The sequence below is a fragment of the Pezoporus occidentalis genome, unplaced genomic scaffold (genome assembly GCF_034315485.1).
Source record: "Pezoporus occidentalis ecotype Australia unplaced genomic scaffold, CSIRO_AGI_Poc_V1 ctg268, whole genome shotgun sequence".
NCBI lineage: Eukaryota > Metazoa > Chordata > Aves > Psittaciformes > Psittacidae > Pezoporus > Pezoporus occidentalis.
This window is the reverse complement of record NW_026914589.1, coordinates 596216-614964: the sequence shown is the minus strand read 5'-3', so window position 1 is coordinate 614964 and position 18749 is coordinate 596216. Positions and strand designations below refer to the sequence as shown.

The 18749-nt window shown below is 45.1% G+C and overlaps 2 protein-coding genes across 2 annotated transcripts in view; one reads left to right on the top strand and one right to left on the bottom strand.

Annotated features, from left to right (window-relative positions):
• The first annotated feature begins 176 nt into the window (after positions 1-176).
• Positions 177-4017, top strand: LOC134166657 (zona pellucida sperm-binding protein 4-like). The gene is given in 9 exon segments (XM_062624524.1): positions 177-362; positions 739-926; positions 1109-1206; positions 1539-1669; positions 1880-1896; positions 1898-2023; positions 3246-3324; positions 3620-3736; positions 3872-4017. Coding segments are annotated over 9 exon segments (927 nt in total). The 5' UTR covers positions 177-337.
• A 4576-nt stretch (positions 4018-8593) lies between these two features.
• The window catches only part of LOC134166653 (uncharacterized), a 29403-nt gene continuing 19247 nt past the window's right edge, over positions 8594-18749 (bottom strand). The window contains exons 4-9 of the mRNA XM_062624520.1: positions 18220-18403; positions 17088-17242; positions 15844-15870; positions 14279-14397; positions 9794-9913; positions 8594-9270 (exon numbers count right to left, since the gene is read on the bottom strand). Of these exons, the coding sequence (XP_062480504.1) occupies positions 9817-9913; positions 14279-14397; positions 15844-15870; positions 17088-17242; positions 18220-18403 (582 nt within the window). The 3' untranslated portion in view covers positions 8594-9270; positions 9794-9816. The remainder of the gene's footprint in view (positions 9271-9793; positions 9914-14278; positions 14398-15843; positions 15871-17087; positions 17243-18219; positions 18404-18749) is intronic.

The following is an 18749-nucleotide window of genomic DNA, read 5'->3' as shown; positions in this document are numbered from 1 at the left end:
AGTCTCCTTGATAAGGCCCCAGGGAAATACAGGCCTTTTCTGAGCAGGCTTCCATGCCAGCTCCAGGCATGTGTTTGATCCTCACCAGAGTCCAGCTTCCTTTGACTTGTATGCTGCATCACCATGATACCTTTCTCCAGTGTCCTCTGTGACTTTGTCCTTCACTCCTGAGCTTTATAGCTACAAACTCCTGCTGTTTCTTCCAGCCCTGGATGCTCCAAGCAGCAGTGTCTGCTCTGCTGTACTCAGCCAAGACCGACTGCTGTGTGCCTCCTTGCCTGTCAGCCAAGGAGACTGTGAAGTGCGAGGCTGCTGCTATGACCCTAGGGATAGGGTGATGCCTTGTTACTTTGGTAACACAGGTAAGTGTGAACAACTGCTCTCCCCTCTTCCTGGAGGAGCTGCAGACTGGGATTCCTCACTTCCCTGGCAGAGCAGGATTAGTGTGTACCGGTTCTGCAGGTGGCTTAGGGCTATGTTTTTGGCTGTCAAGAATACTCGGTCCTATTGAAGCACCCAGCTCTTTCATGTGTATTGCAACATAGCCTGATTTATGGCCAGGTTTGGTGTTAGTCTTGGAGCTGGTTAAGCTTGTCTTGCTGTACTTTGCACTTGCTTTGGGGGTGACAGGCAGGAGAACCTGCAGGACTTGCTGGCCTTGTCCTTGCTGTGATGTTTGAGCCTCCTTTCCATCCCTCTTCTCCCCGAGCTCAAGACTGGTTGTATCTTTTCCTCCAGTGACAGCTCATTGCACACCAGATGGCCATTTTTCCATTGCTGTCTCTCGGGATGCGACCCTGCCACCTGTTATCCTGAACTCTGTGCAACTGGCCAGTGGACACAGTACTGGCTGTGTGCCTGTTGTGAAAAACAATGCATTTGTTGTGTACCACTTCCCGCTCCCTGCCTGTGGCACCACTTTTCAGGTAAGAGCTACGGCCCTCACCAGGCTAGAATAGCAGGAGCTTGCAGACCTGGAACAGCCTGGTGTGGCTTTAGCTACATAGTGGGCACCTTGTAGACTTCCGGAGGCCAAATGCTGTTCTTCAGCCCAGCCTTAATCCAGCTTGACTTTACTGCAGTGACAGTGCCGGGTCTGTCCTTCCAGGTGACTGGAGACCAGGTCATATATGAGAATGTGTTGGTGGCATCCAGGGATGTGAAGACCGGGAGGCTTGGCTCTGTCACTAGGGATAGCACTTTCAGGTAATACCGTGGGACTTGTATTGCTGAATGCCGCTGTGTTCAGTGTCACTAGAGAAACTACAACTTGTCTTTAGCTCTGAATTCACAACAGGGCAATAGAGTAGGCTAAGGTCTGGTATGTCTCTAGTTGGCAAGAATAAAGCTGATGAAGTGAAGCTGCACAGGCTCAAATCTGAACTCTGAAAAGAATTGAGAGTATGCGTTAAAAGGAAATGTGGGATGAAAGACTGGGGATATGACTAATTAAAGCAACTATTTCTTTGCCATCTTGGAGAAAGGAGATATCAGAGTGACCTTTATCCGGTTCATTTGGGGCTTTCCTGTCCTACCAGGTTACATGTCCGCTGTAGTTACTCCACCACTGGGAGCTTCATTCCCTTGAGTGTTCAAGTCTTCACATTGCCACCACTCCTTGCTGTGCCCCAGCCAGGTCCTCTGTCCTTGGAGCTGCGTGTTGCCTCAGGTAGGATAGATTTGCAGGACTTGTTCAAGCGTCCTGGTGCAGAGCTCTGATCTCTGCTGAGAATTAAAGGAGTATTTGATGGGTGAATCCAGCACTGCTTCTTCCCTGCCTTGGTGGGAACTTATTGCCATGGCTATAAAGGATGCTCTCGGGCTCTCTCTTTCTGTTTGTTCCTGCTCTAAAATGGCTGTTGGTTTTCTTCTATCCCAGATGGAAGCTATACTTCCCTTTCAGACACAGCTGGTGCCTCTGAGTGTTACCTCGGGACTGCTGTTCCCTTCTCATTATCAGCGTTTCACCCTCTACACATTCACCTTTGTGGACTCCACTTATCAAGAGATGCTCTCTGGACTGGTAAGATCCTGCCCTGGTTGCCTAGCTTCCTAATGAGGACAAGTAACTTGTGAGCAGTAAGAACTACTTTATGAGACTTTTAGTTTTCTTGGGAGGAGGAGGCCAAATGTCTAAGAAAACCCCCTCCTGCAACGGGAGGAGAGAGTTTCATGCAAGAAACTTAATTTCCTGAGTTTAATGTGGTAGAGGTAAGGTGCATCACTTAGAGTGATGTGTCAGGAAATGGGCTGAAAGAGTACGTCTACTTAAGCAAGGGCTAACTTGCTGCCTAAGCTGTTCTGTTGAACTAACTTAGGGTGTGTGCTTTAACCATGCTAAACTTTCTGTAAATTAAAGTGTAGTGGTGCTTGGGCAGCTGTGTCCCAAGCGTCAGAAGTGCTGCAATGCCAGATGTGAGTTAGAAGGTGTATGGTAAAGGCACTGCGGTTGCCCTCCGCAGGCAGCAGAGGGCTCCAAGGCTACACAGGGCCTGTACGCAAAGCAAGCAGAAGTAGTCTTCTTGCTTTATCTTCTGTAGTCAGGTGCACTGGGTCTGGCCTGAATGTGTTAACTTTCTTCATAGCAACGCACAGGGGGCTCTTGCCCTCACAAGCAGTTCTGTGGTGGTTGGGGGGGGGGGTGTTGGTTTGTTGTTTGTATTTTTGTTTTGTTTTTTTTTTTACTTGTGGCTAAAAATGTGTTAATAGCTAGAAAACTGTGTTAATTGCTGAATAGTGCTTGCACAGCGTCAAGGCTTGTTCTCCTAGCTCTGCTGTCCAAGCAACATGTCTTAACCCCAAGTGAGTAGGCATAGGGTAGGCTAGAGGCTGGAAAGAGTACAGTTGGGTCAGCTGACCCAATTGATCAAATGGATATTCTATCTGTTATCATGTCATTCTCTATAATAAACACTGGAGGGTTTTGTCTTCCAGTGTAGCTGCTACTCAGACTGGCTGGGCATCGGTCTGCTTATGGGAGTGGGATAGGTGATTTGCCTTTCATCACTTGTGCTTTTGTTACTTCCTCTTCTGTTCTCCTTCCCTTATAAAACTGTCAATATCTCTTGAGCCATGTTTTTGCTTGCTTTTGCTTTAATAGTCTTTTCCCACCCAACAGAGATGGGGTAGGGGGAGCGAGGCTGTATGGGTACTTAACTGCTGACTAGGCTCAATGCACCACACCAGGGTATGAACTGTCTACAGATACTGGCTGAGTGGTTTCAGGCTGTGTCCATTCTTCCTAGGTGTACCTGCACTGCAGTGCTTCAGTGTGCCACAGATCTGTACAGGAGTCCTGCACTACCACTTGTCCTGCTATAGCCAGTAAGTGTCCTAGCCCTCCTGCTTCCCATCCAAAGGGGCAACAAGGGGCTAACCTCTAAGCTGGGGCGTAGGACATGTAGCCTATGGATTAGTTATCTTGAGCCATGGACAGTTTGAAAGGTATTTCCTACTACTTTCTACTGAGGAGGTCTTCAGAGGCTTTTAATTCTCTATTGACTTGCATGAAAGCCTGGCTTTCAGAGCTTCTCATATGTTGAGAAGCTGACCTAGACAAATTTTGCTGACCTTCAGGTCTGTGTGTCTTCTCACGTAAAAGCTTCATATTGCTCTGTAGGGGATAAAAGGAGTGCTGAGCATCCTCTTGAGGATGGTGCCTCCCATGTCTGCAGCAAAGGCCCTGTGATTTTCCTCCAGGATGAGATAAGATGGGACACAGCCAAGGATGGCCTTGGTAAGTGTGCCAGCCCAACATGACCATCTGGGGAAGGTCCTACTCCAAGTCTTTCCCACAGAAAGTCTGAGCCCCTGAGGCATCCCTATGCCTCTCCGGGAGAGTGTTTTTACTGAGGCCTCTCTTTCCTCACAGGAGCAGATGTGAATGCTGCAGCCCCCTGGGCTCTGGGGTTTGCTGCTGCAGCAACTGGGGCAGCTCTGTGCATGGTGTTTGTGGCTGCTGTGCTGTGGTGCAGGAAGAGGTCTGTAATGCATGAAATCGGTATACTGCAGTTGTAGTAAATAATAAAATAAAGCAGTTGTAAAATCCACCTGGTCTGTGGGGCTGCTTCTACCTGGCCATGGCCACATACAGGAGTGTGTCCTGGGGACCCTGGCTGAAAGCATCTGCTTGCAAGACAAAAAACTTTCCTGATGGCTGAGAACTTTCCAAATGCTGTTTCTCTGAATCACTCTCGCTTCCTGGTTATTTATTGCGCTTTGGGGCTAGCACTGACTGTCTGCTGCTGTTAAGAGGGAGCCTTTTTAATGACCAGGGCAGCTAGGAAGCTGCAGACTGAGTCAGAGGAGTGATGCTGGGTGGTGTCTACATTTGTGTCAGTGGCTGAGGTGGCCTCCTGAAGTCCTTGCCTTGGCTCCTCTCAAACACTGTGTAGAAGTGCAGCAGAACTAACCCAAAGCAAAACTTGCAGCTGCTTCTCCTTTGGGGATGCAGAGCCGGTACCTGACTGTGCAGAGGAGATGGGAACTGCCTGCTTGTCCCTGAGCTCACTAGGTAAGTCAGGGTTGTGCTCATATGGTTTGAAGACTTGGAGGCAGGAATGTCAAAGCACTACACAAATGGACCTTCCTAATGATCCTATATGGGAACCTACCTCTCTCTGGAAACAAAAAAGGGCAGGTGGGACTTTTTGGAGGATAAGAGCAGGGAAGCTTCATTTCAACTGGAAAAAATATCAAAGGGCCTAGGTCGTTTGAACTTCAGGAAAAAATTCAAACTTGACTTGAAGTTTAAAATTAAACTTTAATGTGAAAGCAGACAATGAAGTCTTCAAAGATTTTGGTTTAAAGCTAATTTGACACCACTGTTGGCATAACAGTGCCACAGATGTGTTGTCTTGAGATGAGAAAACTTGCTGTTCTGAGCATCAGGAGCAGTTTAGTGTGGTGATTTCAGTCACAGCAGCTGAGCAGGGTCATCCTCGTCTTCCTGAGGTCATGGACAAAGACAGTCCAGCAAATGTCTCCAGATGGTGGAGCAGGAAAGGGGGTCTACCACCCTACTTCCTGCCCAAGCTGGAGGAGCTCTGGTGCTTCCACCCACACTAAGGTCCCTTTAGAGCTGATGGAATAGTTCTTGAGCAAGTACTTTAGAGGGGAAGGAGAAAAAAAAATTTCTCTTCCCTCCTCTGCCCCTGTTATTAGAAATTATTAGTGTGTCATCCCCCTTCCCCTACCCCTGGGCTATATTAGAAATTCCCCCTGTTAAAAGACAGTTGAGCAGTCTTATTCATACCTTTCAGGGGCCTTTAAGGTAGAAAAGCAGCTTTTGTATACATGGAAGCAAAGGACTGAACAGTGTCTTGCTTGAGGTATTTTTCTATGTAATTGGCCACTGCCAATGCTGCAGTTGGAAAGCGTTAACGGGTGGTGGGAGCTACTTTTAATTCTTTTCTTACTCCAGCAAGAATTTTTTGGAATCCTCTTCCAATGTTTTTGTTTTTCTAGCATAACTGTTCTTCCCTGCTCCTTCCAGGATAACCAGTGCTCTTTAAGTCCTGCCTGTTTTGAAAATATAATCAGAAGATAAGACTGTTCCAAGTTGTACGGTGGGAGAGTGAACGAGATCACAGGCTGGAGAAATCCTCATCTGGGTATAGGTCAAACAGCCTCATCCTTTAGGGAGTGTCTCTGGCAACTAAATGGCCTTGGTACAGGTGGTGATCTGTTTGGGGAAGCTGAGTGTAAAACTCCTAATGACAGGTCTTTAGCCGCTGTCTGTAATGTTAATTAACTGGGCAATTAAGAGTAATACAGACCACACCTTTCCAGTATATCAGGCAGGGTGCTCTGGCACTGCTTTTAGAAGGGTGTTAGCCAAGATTTACACACCCTCCTGGCTGCTGCAGGAGTCTTCCCGTGCCCTGTAAGGCAGCAAAAATACTTGCTTAGAGAGCTTAGGTGTCTGTATGGAGACTGAAGGAGAGCGAAGTCCCTGCTCAGCTGCTCCCTGCTGCCCTCCATGGGGCTGCTGAACCATTCCAAAGAGGTAGGGAGCTCTGGGCACATAGTCTCTGGGGATCAGGTAGGTTCTGCTGCAGAGCTGGATCTTTCTGTAATGGCCCTACTTCTGAGTGCAGGGTGCATGCACAGATAAGTGGAGGCGAGAGCAGAGGAGTGAACTTAATTCCCTCAAGCCAATCCAGGAAGTATTCTGTGCTTAAGGCTTGGTATCTGGTCCTTAGCAGGAGAGGAAGGATGTAAGCAGCAGTGGGATGAGGTGTGTGTGTGTGAAGCACCGGTACAGGGTGAAAACTAGGCAACACAGACATTTCACCCTCTGGTGCATTGTCCCCATCTTCCTAGCCTGTTCTTCTCTACTAGGATGTTGGGGCTTTCATAGCTCAATTCTGCAGGAGATAAAATTGAAAAAGTGTGTTTTGTTTTTTGTTGTGTTTTTTTTTTTTCCTACCTCCACAGGTGCATTTCTGTCTCTTCCCCACCCCCCAGCCTCTACTTTCTTTAGCTGGGTCTCATTGATTTCTCCTTCTTTTGAGTAACCTATATGACTTGTGTCAGCACCCTCTTTAGCTTCACTTTACACTGTTTGGTTATACAGCTGAACTAAAGGTGTGGGTTGCGTAGATATTTGCCTTGGCTCCTGCAGGTGGAGGAAAGCTGCCCTGTTCAGGATGTTGTTGTGGGCTGTGAGTGAAAGAAGCTGATGAAAAAACAGCCTTGAAGCCAGCACCTCTCGGCTGAGCCTGTTGTGTGGTGCTGCTAATTAAGCCAGATTTTTGGGAAGAAACCCTGATGCTGAGTATCTGCATACTTTGTCACCACAGCCTTCACCCTTTCCTCTGGAAGTGGTGTGTGCTGCCTTGCTGTGTCTATCTCCTTTGTGGCTTTGGAAGCACTTAATATAGTACTGCTAAAGCTGAGCATCTACATGTGGCCTGAGCTTTCCAAAGGCTCTCTGTGCTGTCTGGGTCTTTGAAAACAGCACCAGCCTCAACCAACCAAACTTGCTGCTTTTCCAAAGCTAGAGTTCTTTGAACGTGTGGAAGTAACGGTTCCTTTCTTGCCCACCTGTGTTCACCTGAAACTATAAATGTAGCAGTTGCTATACTAACATCCAGGGGTTCATTAACCAAATATGTGAAAACAGTTATTGTAGTGATGCTTTTATTAAATTTCTTATGCTTGTATTACAATGAATTCTGTAATGGAGAACTATACAGTATGTTACATTTTATAAATATATTTCTGAACATACATGAATATGTTTCATATAATACTATAGTAAAAAAGAGTGCTAGTTCATTTTAGTAAAAAAAATACAATAAATTTATAATGTGAATGGTGGTGGCTGGAAATAGCAGTTCATGATGCTACATCTTAAAACACTTCAAATTCAGTTTGCACTGATTCACAGTCCTTATAGACTCTGTAAAGCTGGAGGGATAATGGAGGGTGTAAGTTAATGCAGGATTTTAGGCCCCTGTATTTATGGAGATACACAGACTATTCACAGAATAATCAAGTTATAAATCTTCCTAGCTTTGGATGAAGCTAGCAAGATATACAGTGAATAACAGAGTCCTGCAGCAGCTATAACTAAAATATTAAACATAGCACCTACTTTAGGGTGCTAACTTTGAGTCAGCACAGACCTTTTGGGGTTTTTATTGGGTGGGTGGTTTTGGGTTTGGTGGTTCAGTTGTTTTTTGGGGGGGGTGGGGGGGGGTGGTTGTTAGGTTTTTTGTTTGTTTTATTTTTGGTGGTTTTTGACATGCTAAGTAACAACCCTTCTGATATTTGAAGAAGCAGGACTGGGCTGCTGCCTTTACTCCTGCAAACCACAGCTGCCTGGAAGAGTGTGGCTGGGGAGCTTTGAATCTCAGAAGAGATCCTGCTCTGGTTTAGCAGACTGCTAGGGCTCCACCTGATCCTAGTGGGCAAGGAGGAGGCATCTGTTACTAAAAGGCCAAGCCTGCTAAAGTTGATCGATTCCTGACAGCTTCTCAAATCTTGGTTCCCAGGCAAGCTTGGGTTATGGAAGGATTTTCAAAGAGCAATTGCTTGACTTCCACTTGCATTGTAATTTAGGGGGTAGAATGATCTACTAACAAAAGGAAAAGTCTTTCCTCTATGTACATTAATTATTGTGCTAATACCAGTAAGAGCTGGTCTGCAGAGACCACTGCAACCATGGGACCTTCAGAAGCATGTGCTGTCTCTTGAGTCTGGAATCAGTGGACATGGGGCAGTAAGGCAGCTACCAAACATGGCCACTGTTACAACTGTTACACAATTGTAAACAGGGCCCTAAAGACCAGCAGCTTGTAAAGAATGTATGTGTTTTAATAACTCTTCCTTGCAGCTCTTTGCTCCCTCTTGCCTTTTCCCAGCAGTGAGAGCATAGGCTGAGCCATTTGGCAAAATGACTATCCTACGTGCACAGCTAGAGGACTTAACTCGTAATTTAGAAGTAGGAATTCAAGCCTGGTTCCCTCCCCAAAAAAAAACCTGATAGCGTAAGAGCTGGGCTGCCTGGTGAAACTGAGGTGTTGCCTCAGATGAACCCTCTGGTCACTTTAAAGGCTAATTCCCACAGTGCTCCTCACTCTGATGTCTGCAGGGCAGCACTAGATTCGAGGGGCCTCTGCAGAAGGAGCAAGCTTGCAGGATTAGAAGCTAGCGGTGGATTCAGGAATGACCTTGTAGGAAGTCTTGGCTTTACAGACTTGGTTTTCCTGTTAAATTCCAGTAAAATGGCACAGCTGGTCAGATGCTGCTCTGAATGGAGGAGCTGTGTTGGGGACACACAGAGACTGCCACTCAGCCCACCCTGCGAGGAGGCTGTCCTTCCAACAGCCACTTCTGCACTGGGCAGTGAGTCCCTGGCACCCTTCTAGATGCTGCTGTGTCCCATAAAGCTTAAATGTATTTCAGCTGGAGAAGTTCCTCAGAAAGCAATGATAATTTAAAAGCTTCAATGTTTCAGTAATGGTGTTTCTAAGCAGAAAGGAGGAGGAAGAATTTCCGTATCTCTATCGTTTATGTTGCCAAGACACTAACAACAATTTTCATCTGTGGCTTGACTTTCGTGAGTGTATTTCAGATTCAGGAGCAAAGCTGTACATAGCTGAGCATAGAAAGGTCCACGCACCCTTCTCTACCTCCCCCTTCTCTTTTTCCCTTCCAGTAATCAAAGCGGAGTTGCTCTGTTGACAACTGCAGGATGCAGGTTGCACAAAGTAACCTTGGGGTTCTTGGATTTGTGTCCACTGGTGTTCCCATTTTGCCTTTCTGAAACAGAAGCATGTAGTGAATATGAGAGATCAGCAAAAGTTTCTCTGTATTTAACCCGTGGGCTGAGTTGGGAAGATGGAAGATGAGGCTGAGCCTGGTTCTCTTTTAGGTTATGGGCAAATTATTTCTTTCCCAAGACACCTGGTTGGCTTATTATTTCGGAGTCTTTTAACTGACTGCAGATAAGAATTTGCTGCTGCACTTCTTACAAAAAGGCTGCATGATGTAGCCTGTACGAATACAGATACCTTTAAATTGTGTTTTGTGTTTGGTTTTGGTTGTTTGGTTTTACTTTTTGTCAAAGTGAGAACTATTAAAATGAAGGTATATGGGCCAATCCTCAGCTGGCATGAATCCATATAATTTGAACTTCAAAAATCTGACATGTTGTCCTTTCATGTCCTTTCATGTTGGAGCATGTCTGGATGAAGGTACAGGACTGTCTCATTTCTGTGCTGAGAAGAGGCAAAAAAAAACCCTCAAACCCACAAAGAAACACATGCTGCTTTACTTATTTTACCTTATCCCATTTGACTCAGGTTATCAGAAAGGCCATATGTTTTCATTCTTTGTATTTTGTCCCAGAACGATCATGGAGTTCCTCTCAGTTTTCCTTAGCTCTGAAGACATAATATCTGGCCTTAGAAAGGGAAAAATACAATTAAAATTGACACCCAGCAGTCAGAACACATGGCTGTGTTTTTAGTATTAATATGCTGTGCATATGTATTTAACATCCAAGCTGCACCCAGAGCAGCTTCCCCCTCTCCAGTTTGAAATTCCAAAACAGACACTGTCCAAATATTTGTGGCAGCATACAAAAGGAAAAAAAAGAGTGACAAAATGCAGCACTTGGCACAGAGTCACAATGTAATGGATGAACACAAGCATCAGTTTGTTGACAGCAACCGCTATTTTCTGCCTAGCTGGAAGCGAAGGGGGGAGACTGGTGGATGAATGTCACAGGGAAGTTAAAAACTCTGGCCTGAAGTAGTAAGTAGGAAATGAGACATTTTGAAGAGCAACAGTAAGCTAGGTGCTGCAGACTGTCTCCAACTTTTTTTTTTTTTTGTTCATCATTTATTACATACGATTGAAATAAGTGTAATGCATTCTATTTGGTTGTAATGGCTTAGCTCAGCCCTCTGGGAGCTATGGAAGACAAACCTTCTGGAACACTATTTTAAAAAATAGCTGCTGTTTAAGAAAGAAAAGCTATAGTTTTGTGGGGGGGGTTAATACAATACTTCAAAGCTATTTATTTACAATAACAGTAACTTCTATTTGCTTCAAATCCTTAATTTTACAAATTTTCAACTCAAAATCCTGACTGATGTGGTGCAGACTTTTTATTTTGCCAGCTACAAATCTGTTTTCTTTTTGACCTAAATGTTGCATGATTTTTGTCTTGTTCAGCTTTTAATTCTTTTTCAGTGGAATTGTCAAACGTCTGCCTTGATGTTATTCTTTAATTCTTTGGCTGCTTTGCAACCCTGAGCACAGAGATCTCTTGGTAGTAATTTCCCACATGAAGGGCAGTGTTTGGGCCCAGATATGAGGCTCTAGGGCCCTTTTCGGCTTTGCTATACAATAATGAAGATGGGAATCGTCATATTAGGACTCCACTGTCCTTCCTAACTTACTTTACCCTAACCACAAAGTAGTCATCCTACAGCAGCAAGCTTTTGGTGTCTGTCAAACTGAAACTAGCATCCTTACCATGAAAGATATCGTAATTTGAGTTTAGCTCATTCCCACACAGCTTGCATTAAAACTGCAACTCCCACAGATACACAGGTAGGTGTGTCTGCACTGCAATGCCAGAATGGGATTGCCCAAAGCTTCCCAAATTAGACCCTGCCCTGGAAAGGGGTTGGGGATAGCGTCAGAAAAGCTCCTGAGCACAATTCCTTTCATTGAGATAGCTGCCTCTGTATCTATGCCAGGGCTGGAACAACTGCTGGGCCAGTCTGCTTCTCAGCAGCAGTAATGGCAAGCAGTGGAAGGCTGCATGTCTCTGTTTGTCCTCAAAGGGAGCTAGGGAAAGTAAGGAAAAATTATGTAAAAGCGTTAATTCGCTCCTCCTTGACCCTGGGTTTTGGGGATTGTAACGTGATTCTAGCCAGAGCCAACTTCACACATTTTATAATGTCAGATGGAGTGGCAACATATAGGCAAAAACTTGATCAAGGTTGGCTCCTGCAGAATTTTCAGCCCCTTTACATATCAGGCTAGATTTTCTGCTTACTGTTCAAAGCAGCATCAGGTTGTAATTGTTTAACAAGGGCAAGTAGTTGACCATATCATCTGTTATCATTATCAAACTAGTCACAGTGGAAGGGCAACAAGTTTTTGTCTTGGTGGTCATTTGAGCTAGAAGTAATTCCTTGCTCTTTGTGGAGGGATCATTCTGCAATAATTTGGGGAAGAAATCTACTTTCCCCACCTTAGGTCAGATCCAGGCCCATGTGCTGCTTAAGTTCGTGACACTATAATCAAGTCGCTCATCAGCCTCTTCTGGCCCTCTGCGCAAAATTTTGCTTTGCAGGAGTAAATGTACCAGCAGGAAGAGAAAAATGAAATGAAAACCGGAGCCTGTTTAGAACAATGTATGACAAACCACCAAGTCTTGTGCCAGTATGTTTACCTTGGCAGGCCCCCCTCTCTTGTGCTGGGAGAACAAAGTTCTCTCTGAGAATTCTTTCGTGGATGTTTGAAGAAAAAAAAAAGAAAAAGAAAAGAAAACCAAAACAACTGCCCTGAGCAGATCATTCATCATAGCAGAGTGGGAGCATGAAAAGGGATTTGCTTTGACCTAGTTATAAAAACAAAAACAAAGAGACTTTCCCTAATTGCCCAAATGACTGGGTGTTAAAAGCAACAAAGAGAATCATAGAATAGTTTGGGTTGGAAGGCACCTCTCTGCTTCCTTCAGAGCTGCATGTTAATACCGGGCACTAGGCTCCAACCTGTTTCCAGTGCAACACCTTGAGAGATGTCTCTGTGACCAAGGAAGCCTGGGTAAGCAAAAGCCAGCCAATTCCATACGCCTGCATGTACAAACAGAACCAGAGCCAGGACAAACATGTTTCATAAATTAAAACAAAGACAGTGGCTTTAAATGCTGAGAGTATCAGGGCTTCAATGTTTGCTTTGTCAAGAGCTGTAGACAAGCAAGACTTTCTTGCTTTGCCATTCTGCTGCAGGAAGGGCTTCACTTTTTCTCCAGCAGCATTTGAAGCCCTGTCACTAACCCTAAACCTAACTTTTTATTTCAAAGGAGCTGAGGGCCACTACGTATCCAAAATGCCATAGAAGCAAGGTGCCCAGCTTTTTCAGGCACTGGTGAAAAGCCCAGTGTGCACTGCTTTTGCAGGGTGTGGGGTAGAAAGGGCAAGACCAAATGCAGGTACGGCTGGGGAATAAAAGGCAGGAAGCAGAACAGGCAGTGAAGGGCATGAGTAGAGGCAAGGGTTTTATGTAGATATATGAGAGAAGAAAGTTAGTGAAAGAAAAGAGAAGGCCGTTCATCAGCTGTGGAAAGCAGCCTGGAAAAATTAGTGTATGAGATATCTGGGGCTGTCCAGTTACAGTCAGGTGAAAAAAATCATCAACTTGGCATCTTTTTGTACAGCATTTCCATGGCATTAGTAGCTGTCCAATACATATGTGGAAGTAGCAAAAGCTGTTTCTTTTAGGAGCTATGAAGCCAAGGACCTAGCCTGCAATTCTCACAGTGTCCTCAGTGCTGCAGGGAAAGGGACAAATGGGAGATCATAGAGACATGACTTTTCTGAAACCCAAATAAAATCCTGGTTCTATTCAGGTTTAGAGGGAAGGTTCCCAAGACTTTACATGTTTACCCCAGCTGGTTCACCATCTATTTTAGATGGAACTGTTTGATCTCTTTCTGCTTTGTGTTTCTTTCAGTTTCCCAAACAATAGGAGGAAGCTTGCCTGTTACGTGTGCTTGGGCTCCAACCAAGCTTTTCCCAGCTGGAAAAGTCACTCCATGAACTACAGCGGATTTTTTTTCCAGATGTAATTTTGAGATTCCCAGTTCCCTTACACGTTTTTTAAGGTAGGTACAGGCTAAGGGGAACAATGGGACATTCCAGAGTGCTTAAACAACTGCTGTTCCCCCATCACCACCCCCTCTAAAATCTGAGGAGGGCTTAAGCACATTTGAGCTGTTTCACATAAGGTTACTGAGACCTCAGCTGAAAAAACACAGGGAGGTACGCAGCTCCATGTAATGCTCCTGCTTTGGTGAGTAAGATACCCAGTCTCTTCCTGTTACCTGATTATGTACACAAACAACCCAAATTCACCAGACCAGCTGGGAGATCTTGGCAAACGCACAGGGAATATCTGTGCAAGGGGTAGCTGGCAGCACTGTCATTACCTCAGAGAGACATGCACTGCATAGCATAGCTCAGAAGCCAGGCTGTAACTAGCCTGGTAGACAAACTTGCCCAAAGGACCCGCACAGATCTCTTAATAGAAATTAAACCTTGCTTGACCCAAACGCTCATCTCCAGCAACAAGCACATCCCACCCATAAGCACATACTCAGCAACCTTCACGTCATCTTCTGACAGGAAACCTTCCAGCTAATCCTGACTGTCCCATCCCATCACACATCAGATGCAAGACGGGTTACAGTTCCACTAGATGAAAAGTGTGAAGGTGGATAGAGGACAGCATTAACCTTGACTGTAATGCTTAGGAGCAAGCTCTGACTAGTTGTCAACATGCCCTTGCCCTGTTGGGAATATGTATCTTCTTTTAGGGACTCTAACATTTCCATTATTTTCACATAGGTAACATTATCCAGTTAGGATCTTAGAGCACCTGAGGCACTAAGGAGGCAAATGGCAAGGATCACTACATGCAATGGAGGGAATGTAAGGAGAGATCTTCTTCAGCCAGCAGCAACCAGAAGTAAATCTTACATCACCTCCTCCCAAAGACTAACTGAAAATCTCCCACAGCTCTGCCTTACCTGTACAGCTGTGGACAAGACCTCTTCAGAGCGGCAGAGGACAGACCCAGCTTGTTCTGGTTTCTCAGACGTGTCTTCCTCATAAGATCTTTCATTCTCCCCCAAGCATGGCTCTCAGCCTAGGGAGCAAAAAGAAGTCACAACTTGGAAGCACCAAAGGCTAGCTGCTGGCAGACCTCATCTGGCCAACATATGATACTTCAGGGTACTCCAGGGTGGTAGGAAGAGGGGAGATTCCTTACTTCAGACAGATAAGAGTCAGGTACCAGGACACCCCCCACACGCACCCACCCTGCAATGATGCCTAGTGGCCAGCCTGTACTTGTATGGGACACAATGAGACAGGATGGATCAACTGTCACTAATACCATCCTTCTTCTATTTTGTCACCAAACTCTGTTCTGTTACTAGGACACTCCTTTCTGACCCAAGGTTTCAGAGAGTGAAGGCGCTTCACTAGGGAGTGAGTAGCTGCTGAATGGCACGTTTTACCTTATTGTTATACTGTGCTAAAGGTTTGGTTTCCTACCTACTCGTATGCACCCAGGGGGGCTTTACAACAAAAACAACACAAAAAAGCAGCTTGACTCCATTCCCCTTTCTATTAGGCCAGGTGCATTGGTATCATCCCTTTTCAAGGTGATGACTTCTGTGGACCATGAATTAGAAGAGATCAAGCCTTTGTTTTCCTGTCAGGTCTGCAAGCTGCAGCTCTTGGGCACTTACATTTGAAATGCTAATAGAGATTATCAGGAGGTCAGGGAGTCCCATGAGGCCTTCCCTAATGTTTATTCTCTTCGGGCTGTGAGCTCATCTGGACTCTTGAACTGTAAAGGAGCCATGCACCAAAAAAATTAATGGGTTGCTGGGATTTTTGGGGTTGGTTTTGGTTTTGTTTTTGTTTTTTGCTACATTGTTTTAAATTTCCTAAAGTAATGGCTGGAAAACCTTGGGAACAGAATAAAAAGGATCATGCCCCAAGACTCGTGCAGTGGGAAGAAATGGTTCCATTTAATGACGTTCTGAAACCATTGTCACATTTGGGGCTTTGTTCTGCCAGGTCTCGAGGTGCCTTCCCACTGTGCCGCCAGCAGAGCCATTACTCCATGGGTTGTGGCCACCTTGGGAGCACAAGCTGAAAACTGCAACACTGGTTTCTGTGCTATTGAGTTAATTGCCTGTAAGTGAGACTGTTTACTCATGGAAATATCAAACCTTTGTGTTTACTACTAGGATTAATGTATGCCATGGAAGGCTTTTGGAGGTCTCAGCAGTTAGTCCCTTATTGTGCTGGTGGTATCCCAGAAAAGCAAGCACTGTTCATGTGACAGCCTGAGCAGTTGCCTGTTCCTGAAGGCTAGCTAGCTGTTGTCTGCAGTGGGGGTGGGAGGACAGCAGAACACATGCAAGTAAGTCAACATATATGTCTGTCTCTTGCTTTGATAGTAAACACTGGGAGTGAGTGAACCTTTTTTTATTCATGTATAATATCATGCACTGTACAGGGGTTTAGTCCATGCTAATGCAGGTACTAGTTAAATATATTCTGGAAAGGCAGTACATACCGAGATGTTTTTGCTGACGTCTAGACCCTAAAAACAAAAGGCAAATAATACTGATAAATAAGACAGAGAGACCATCTCAACAGTGCTGGGAACAGAGTGGCTCTATTCTCAGCTCTGGTCTGGAGTCCACCCATAGCCTCTGTGAAGTCCTTTATCTCTTTACAGTTCAGTCCCTCACATGTGCGATAATCCCTTCTTTCCTTCTCCACCTCTTACCTCTCTTTTGTATTTAGACTGCCAGTTCATTTGTATAGCACCCAGTAGTGCCAGACTTTTTGTGCAGCAGGATTCCCACGCAGTACCTCACTTTAGAAGTAAATGGGGCATTTAATGCTCAGGGTACAAAATGCAGCACTAAGTGACAATACTAAGGTGTGTTGTAACAAAAAGAGCATGAGGATTTAGTTTAAAGATGGATCTTGATTCTGCAGTTCTGTGAAATCATCAGGGCTTCCTATTTGCTTAATATAATGCTTGCACTCCAGAAGTTGACTGGACACAAGGCAGAACATAGAGCACATTCTAGGATTCGGCCTTGATTTGGTTGTGACGTGTTTCATCAAAACGTTTGCAACTTATTTGCAACTTTGGGGTGGAAATTTCATGAAGTCTTTCCCGTGAGAGCCCTCCTCCTTCCTCTTTCCTGTCGGGCTGGGAATACTGTGATTAGAGCCTCTGCCCTGGCATTTCAGCAGTTCTGATTCCCACCGGAACCTGAAAATGCTGAGGCAGCCACAAACAGCGGGAAAGAAAGGGAGAGGAAAATCATTCGTCCTGGCTCTCTGAAACATGCTTTGGGGACTGGAGCTAATTATACTGATATGCTGCTAGCCCGGTACTAAGTGTTGCCAATGAAGATTTGACCTACTAGATTTTTTTTATATGTGGTAATGAATGTGTAGTTGGTTTAATCTGGGTAGCAGCAGTAGTGAAGATACTTATGGCAGAGTTCATGCATTATCTGTAGTGAGAGCTAAAGCCCATGCTGATGTTTGCAGTGCTCCACTCCCCTTCACCAGTGCTCTGCTTGTGCCTTTCTCAGCATAAAGACATATCCATTGCCTTCCTTTAAGGCTGGGAGCAGAGAGGCATAGAGCAGCCTGGCCCTCAGTGCCCCAGCACCATTCCCTACCAGACAGGGTTGGCTTGTTCTCATGGCACCCCATTCTGATTTGCCTGAGCAAACTTCTCCCTGCTTCTCCTACAGATCCCACTTGGAGTCTGACTCCAAGCTTATCACTCACCTTTCTTACTGCAGGGTCCTTTGATGGAAAAGCCTGAACTTCAGTCATACTACCAGCTTCTCTGTACTCATTCTCCTTGTTGTTCCTACTGTTTGACAGCTTCCTGAGTCCCACCATCAGTTGGCTGTTTCCTAATTCTGGGTATCTCTCACCTCCTGCAATGAAATGCAAGGATTTGCTCATGTTTCTCATCAATGTCCTGTTAGGACAGCCTCTGGGCAACGCTGCTAGCAAGCTGCAGCTCCAGATGGGATGAGAACCCATTTGCTTTCATGCAAAGCTGCAGTGGAAAGAAGATAAATGCTCCAAAAAAGTGTCTGACCACAACAGGACTTTCTAATTGCTTCCAAATGGTCTTATTTTCCTTCCAGAACTGCTCTGAAACTGCCAGGAAAGAGCTCTGAAATTGCTCAGCACTAGAGATCCCAAAGGCCATTTACACTCTGACTCAACTCTGCTAGGAGGTGTGTTGATGTTCTGTATTTCACCAGGTATTAGAGGCAGGCTTAAGTCCAAGGTTTGAAATAAACTAATCAGCCTTGCTTAGTGGGCTGGCTCACATCTAACACTGGATCCAGACTTTTCAGCTGGCTTTATCATCAGGAGGCTGAGCCCAGTCTTTCTCAGCCTTCAGGAAAAGTTGTTCTCTGGATCCAAGCTTTGCAGCTGGGGCTTATTTCCACTTGATCTATATAGAATAAGTCATCCTCCAGGAATGTGTTCTGTGCCTGCTTGAGAGGGCATGAGACAACAGGCATAAGGCTTTCCATCTTGGATCAAATTCTACCTTGGCTAGTGGTGTTTTAAAGCCAAATGGAGGGACTCCACTAACAAACCCATTCAAGCATGCTAAGTTTCCAAAAGAGAGACCCATTTTATAACACATTTGTCCTAATCTTTGTAGCCACAGCTGCAGAGCAAAGAGCCTTGCTTCACACATGTGAAGCAGCAAGTGTTAAAATTCTAGGAGTAGATTTTAAAATGTGTTTCTTAGATTTCCAGCTAAAGTTTAGCTCCTTTAACAACTTGCTCTGTTCTCATCTGTCTTTCCTAGGGAAAAGGAAGTTGCTGGTCAGCTTATTTCACCAACTGGTGGCAAGGAGGAGGACGGGTTTGAGGCATTTGAACTCACCATTGCAGCTGCTCAGCCTTTCAGTGTTTGCTCCTATTTCTGGGATGATGGAAAGATCAGATGGGTTTCCAGTCTGAACTAAAAGGCTGTGAGGTCTGCTCCTCCCAGCAAAAGATGTCTTCACATCTTGGTGTGAGTTGAGGACACTGGCAGCTCCACAGGAGCAATGCTGAAGAATGTACTCCTACACCGGACAAAAAGAAAGCATGCAGACTCTCAGGCTGCAATGGCCCAAGGTAACTGGGTGGTGTGATGGTACAGAGAAATTGCAGTCATTACAGTGAAGGATGCCCAGTGTTTTCCTGAGAACCATCAGAACCCAGACAAATTATTTAATTCTACAAAAGGCTAAGCAGCCTGGAGCAGGCAACATAGAATTTTTCATGGGCTCATTGGTGTTTAACTTACATTAACTCAGCATCTTTTGCGCTTGTTTCCCAGAAGGAATTGAATACAAATTTCTAAACACAGGGCTGCTCAGCTAAGGCATTTGTGTAAATAAACAGATCTGTTACAATAATGACTCTCAT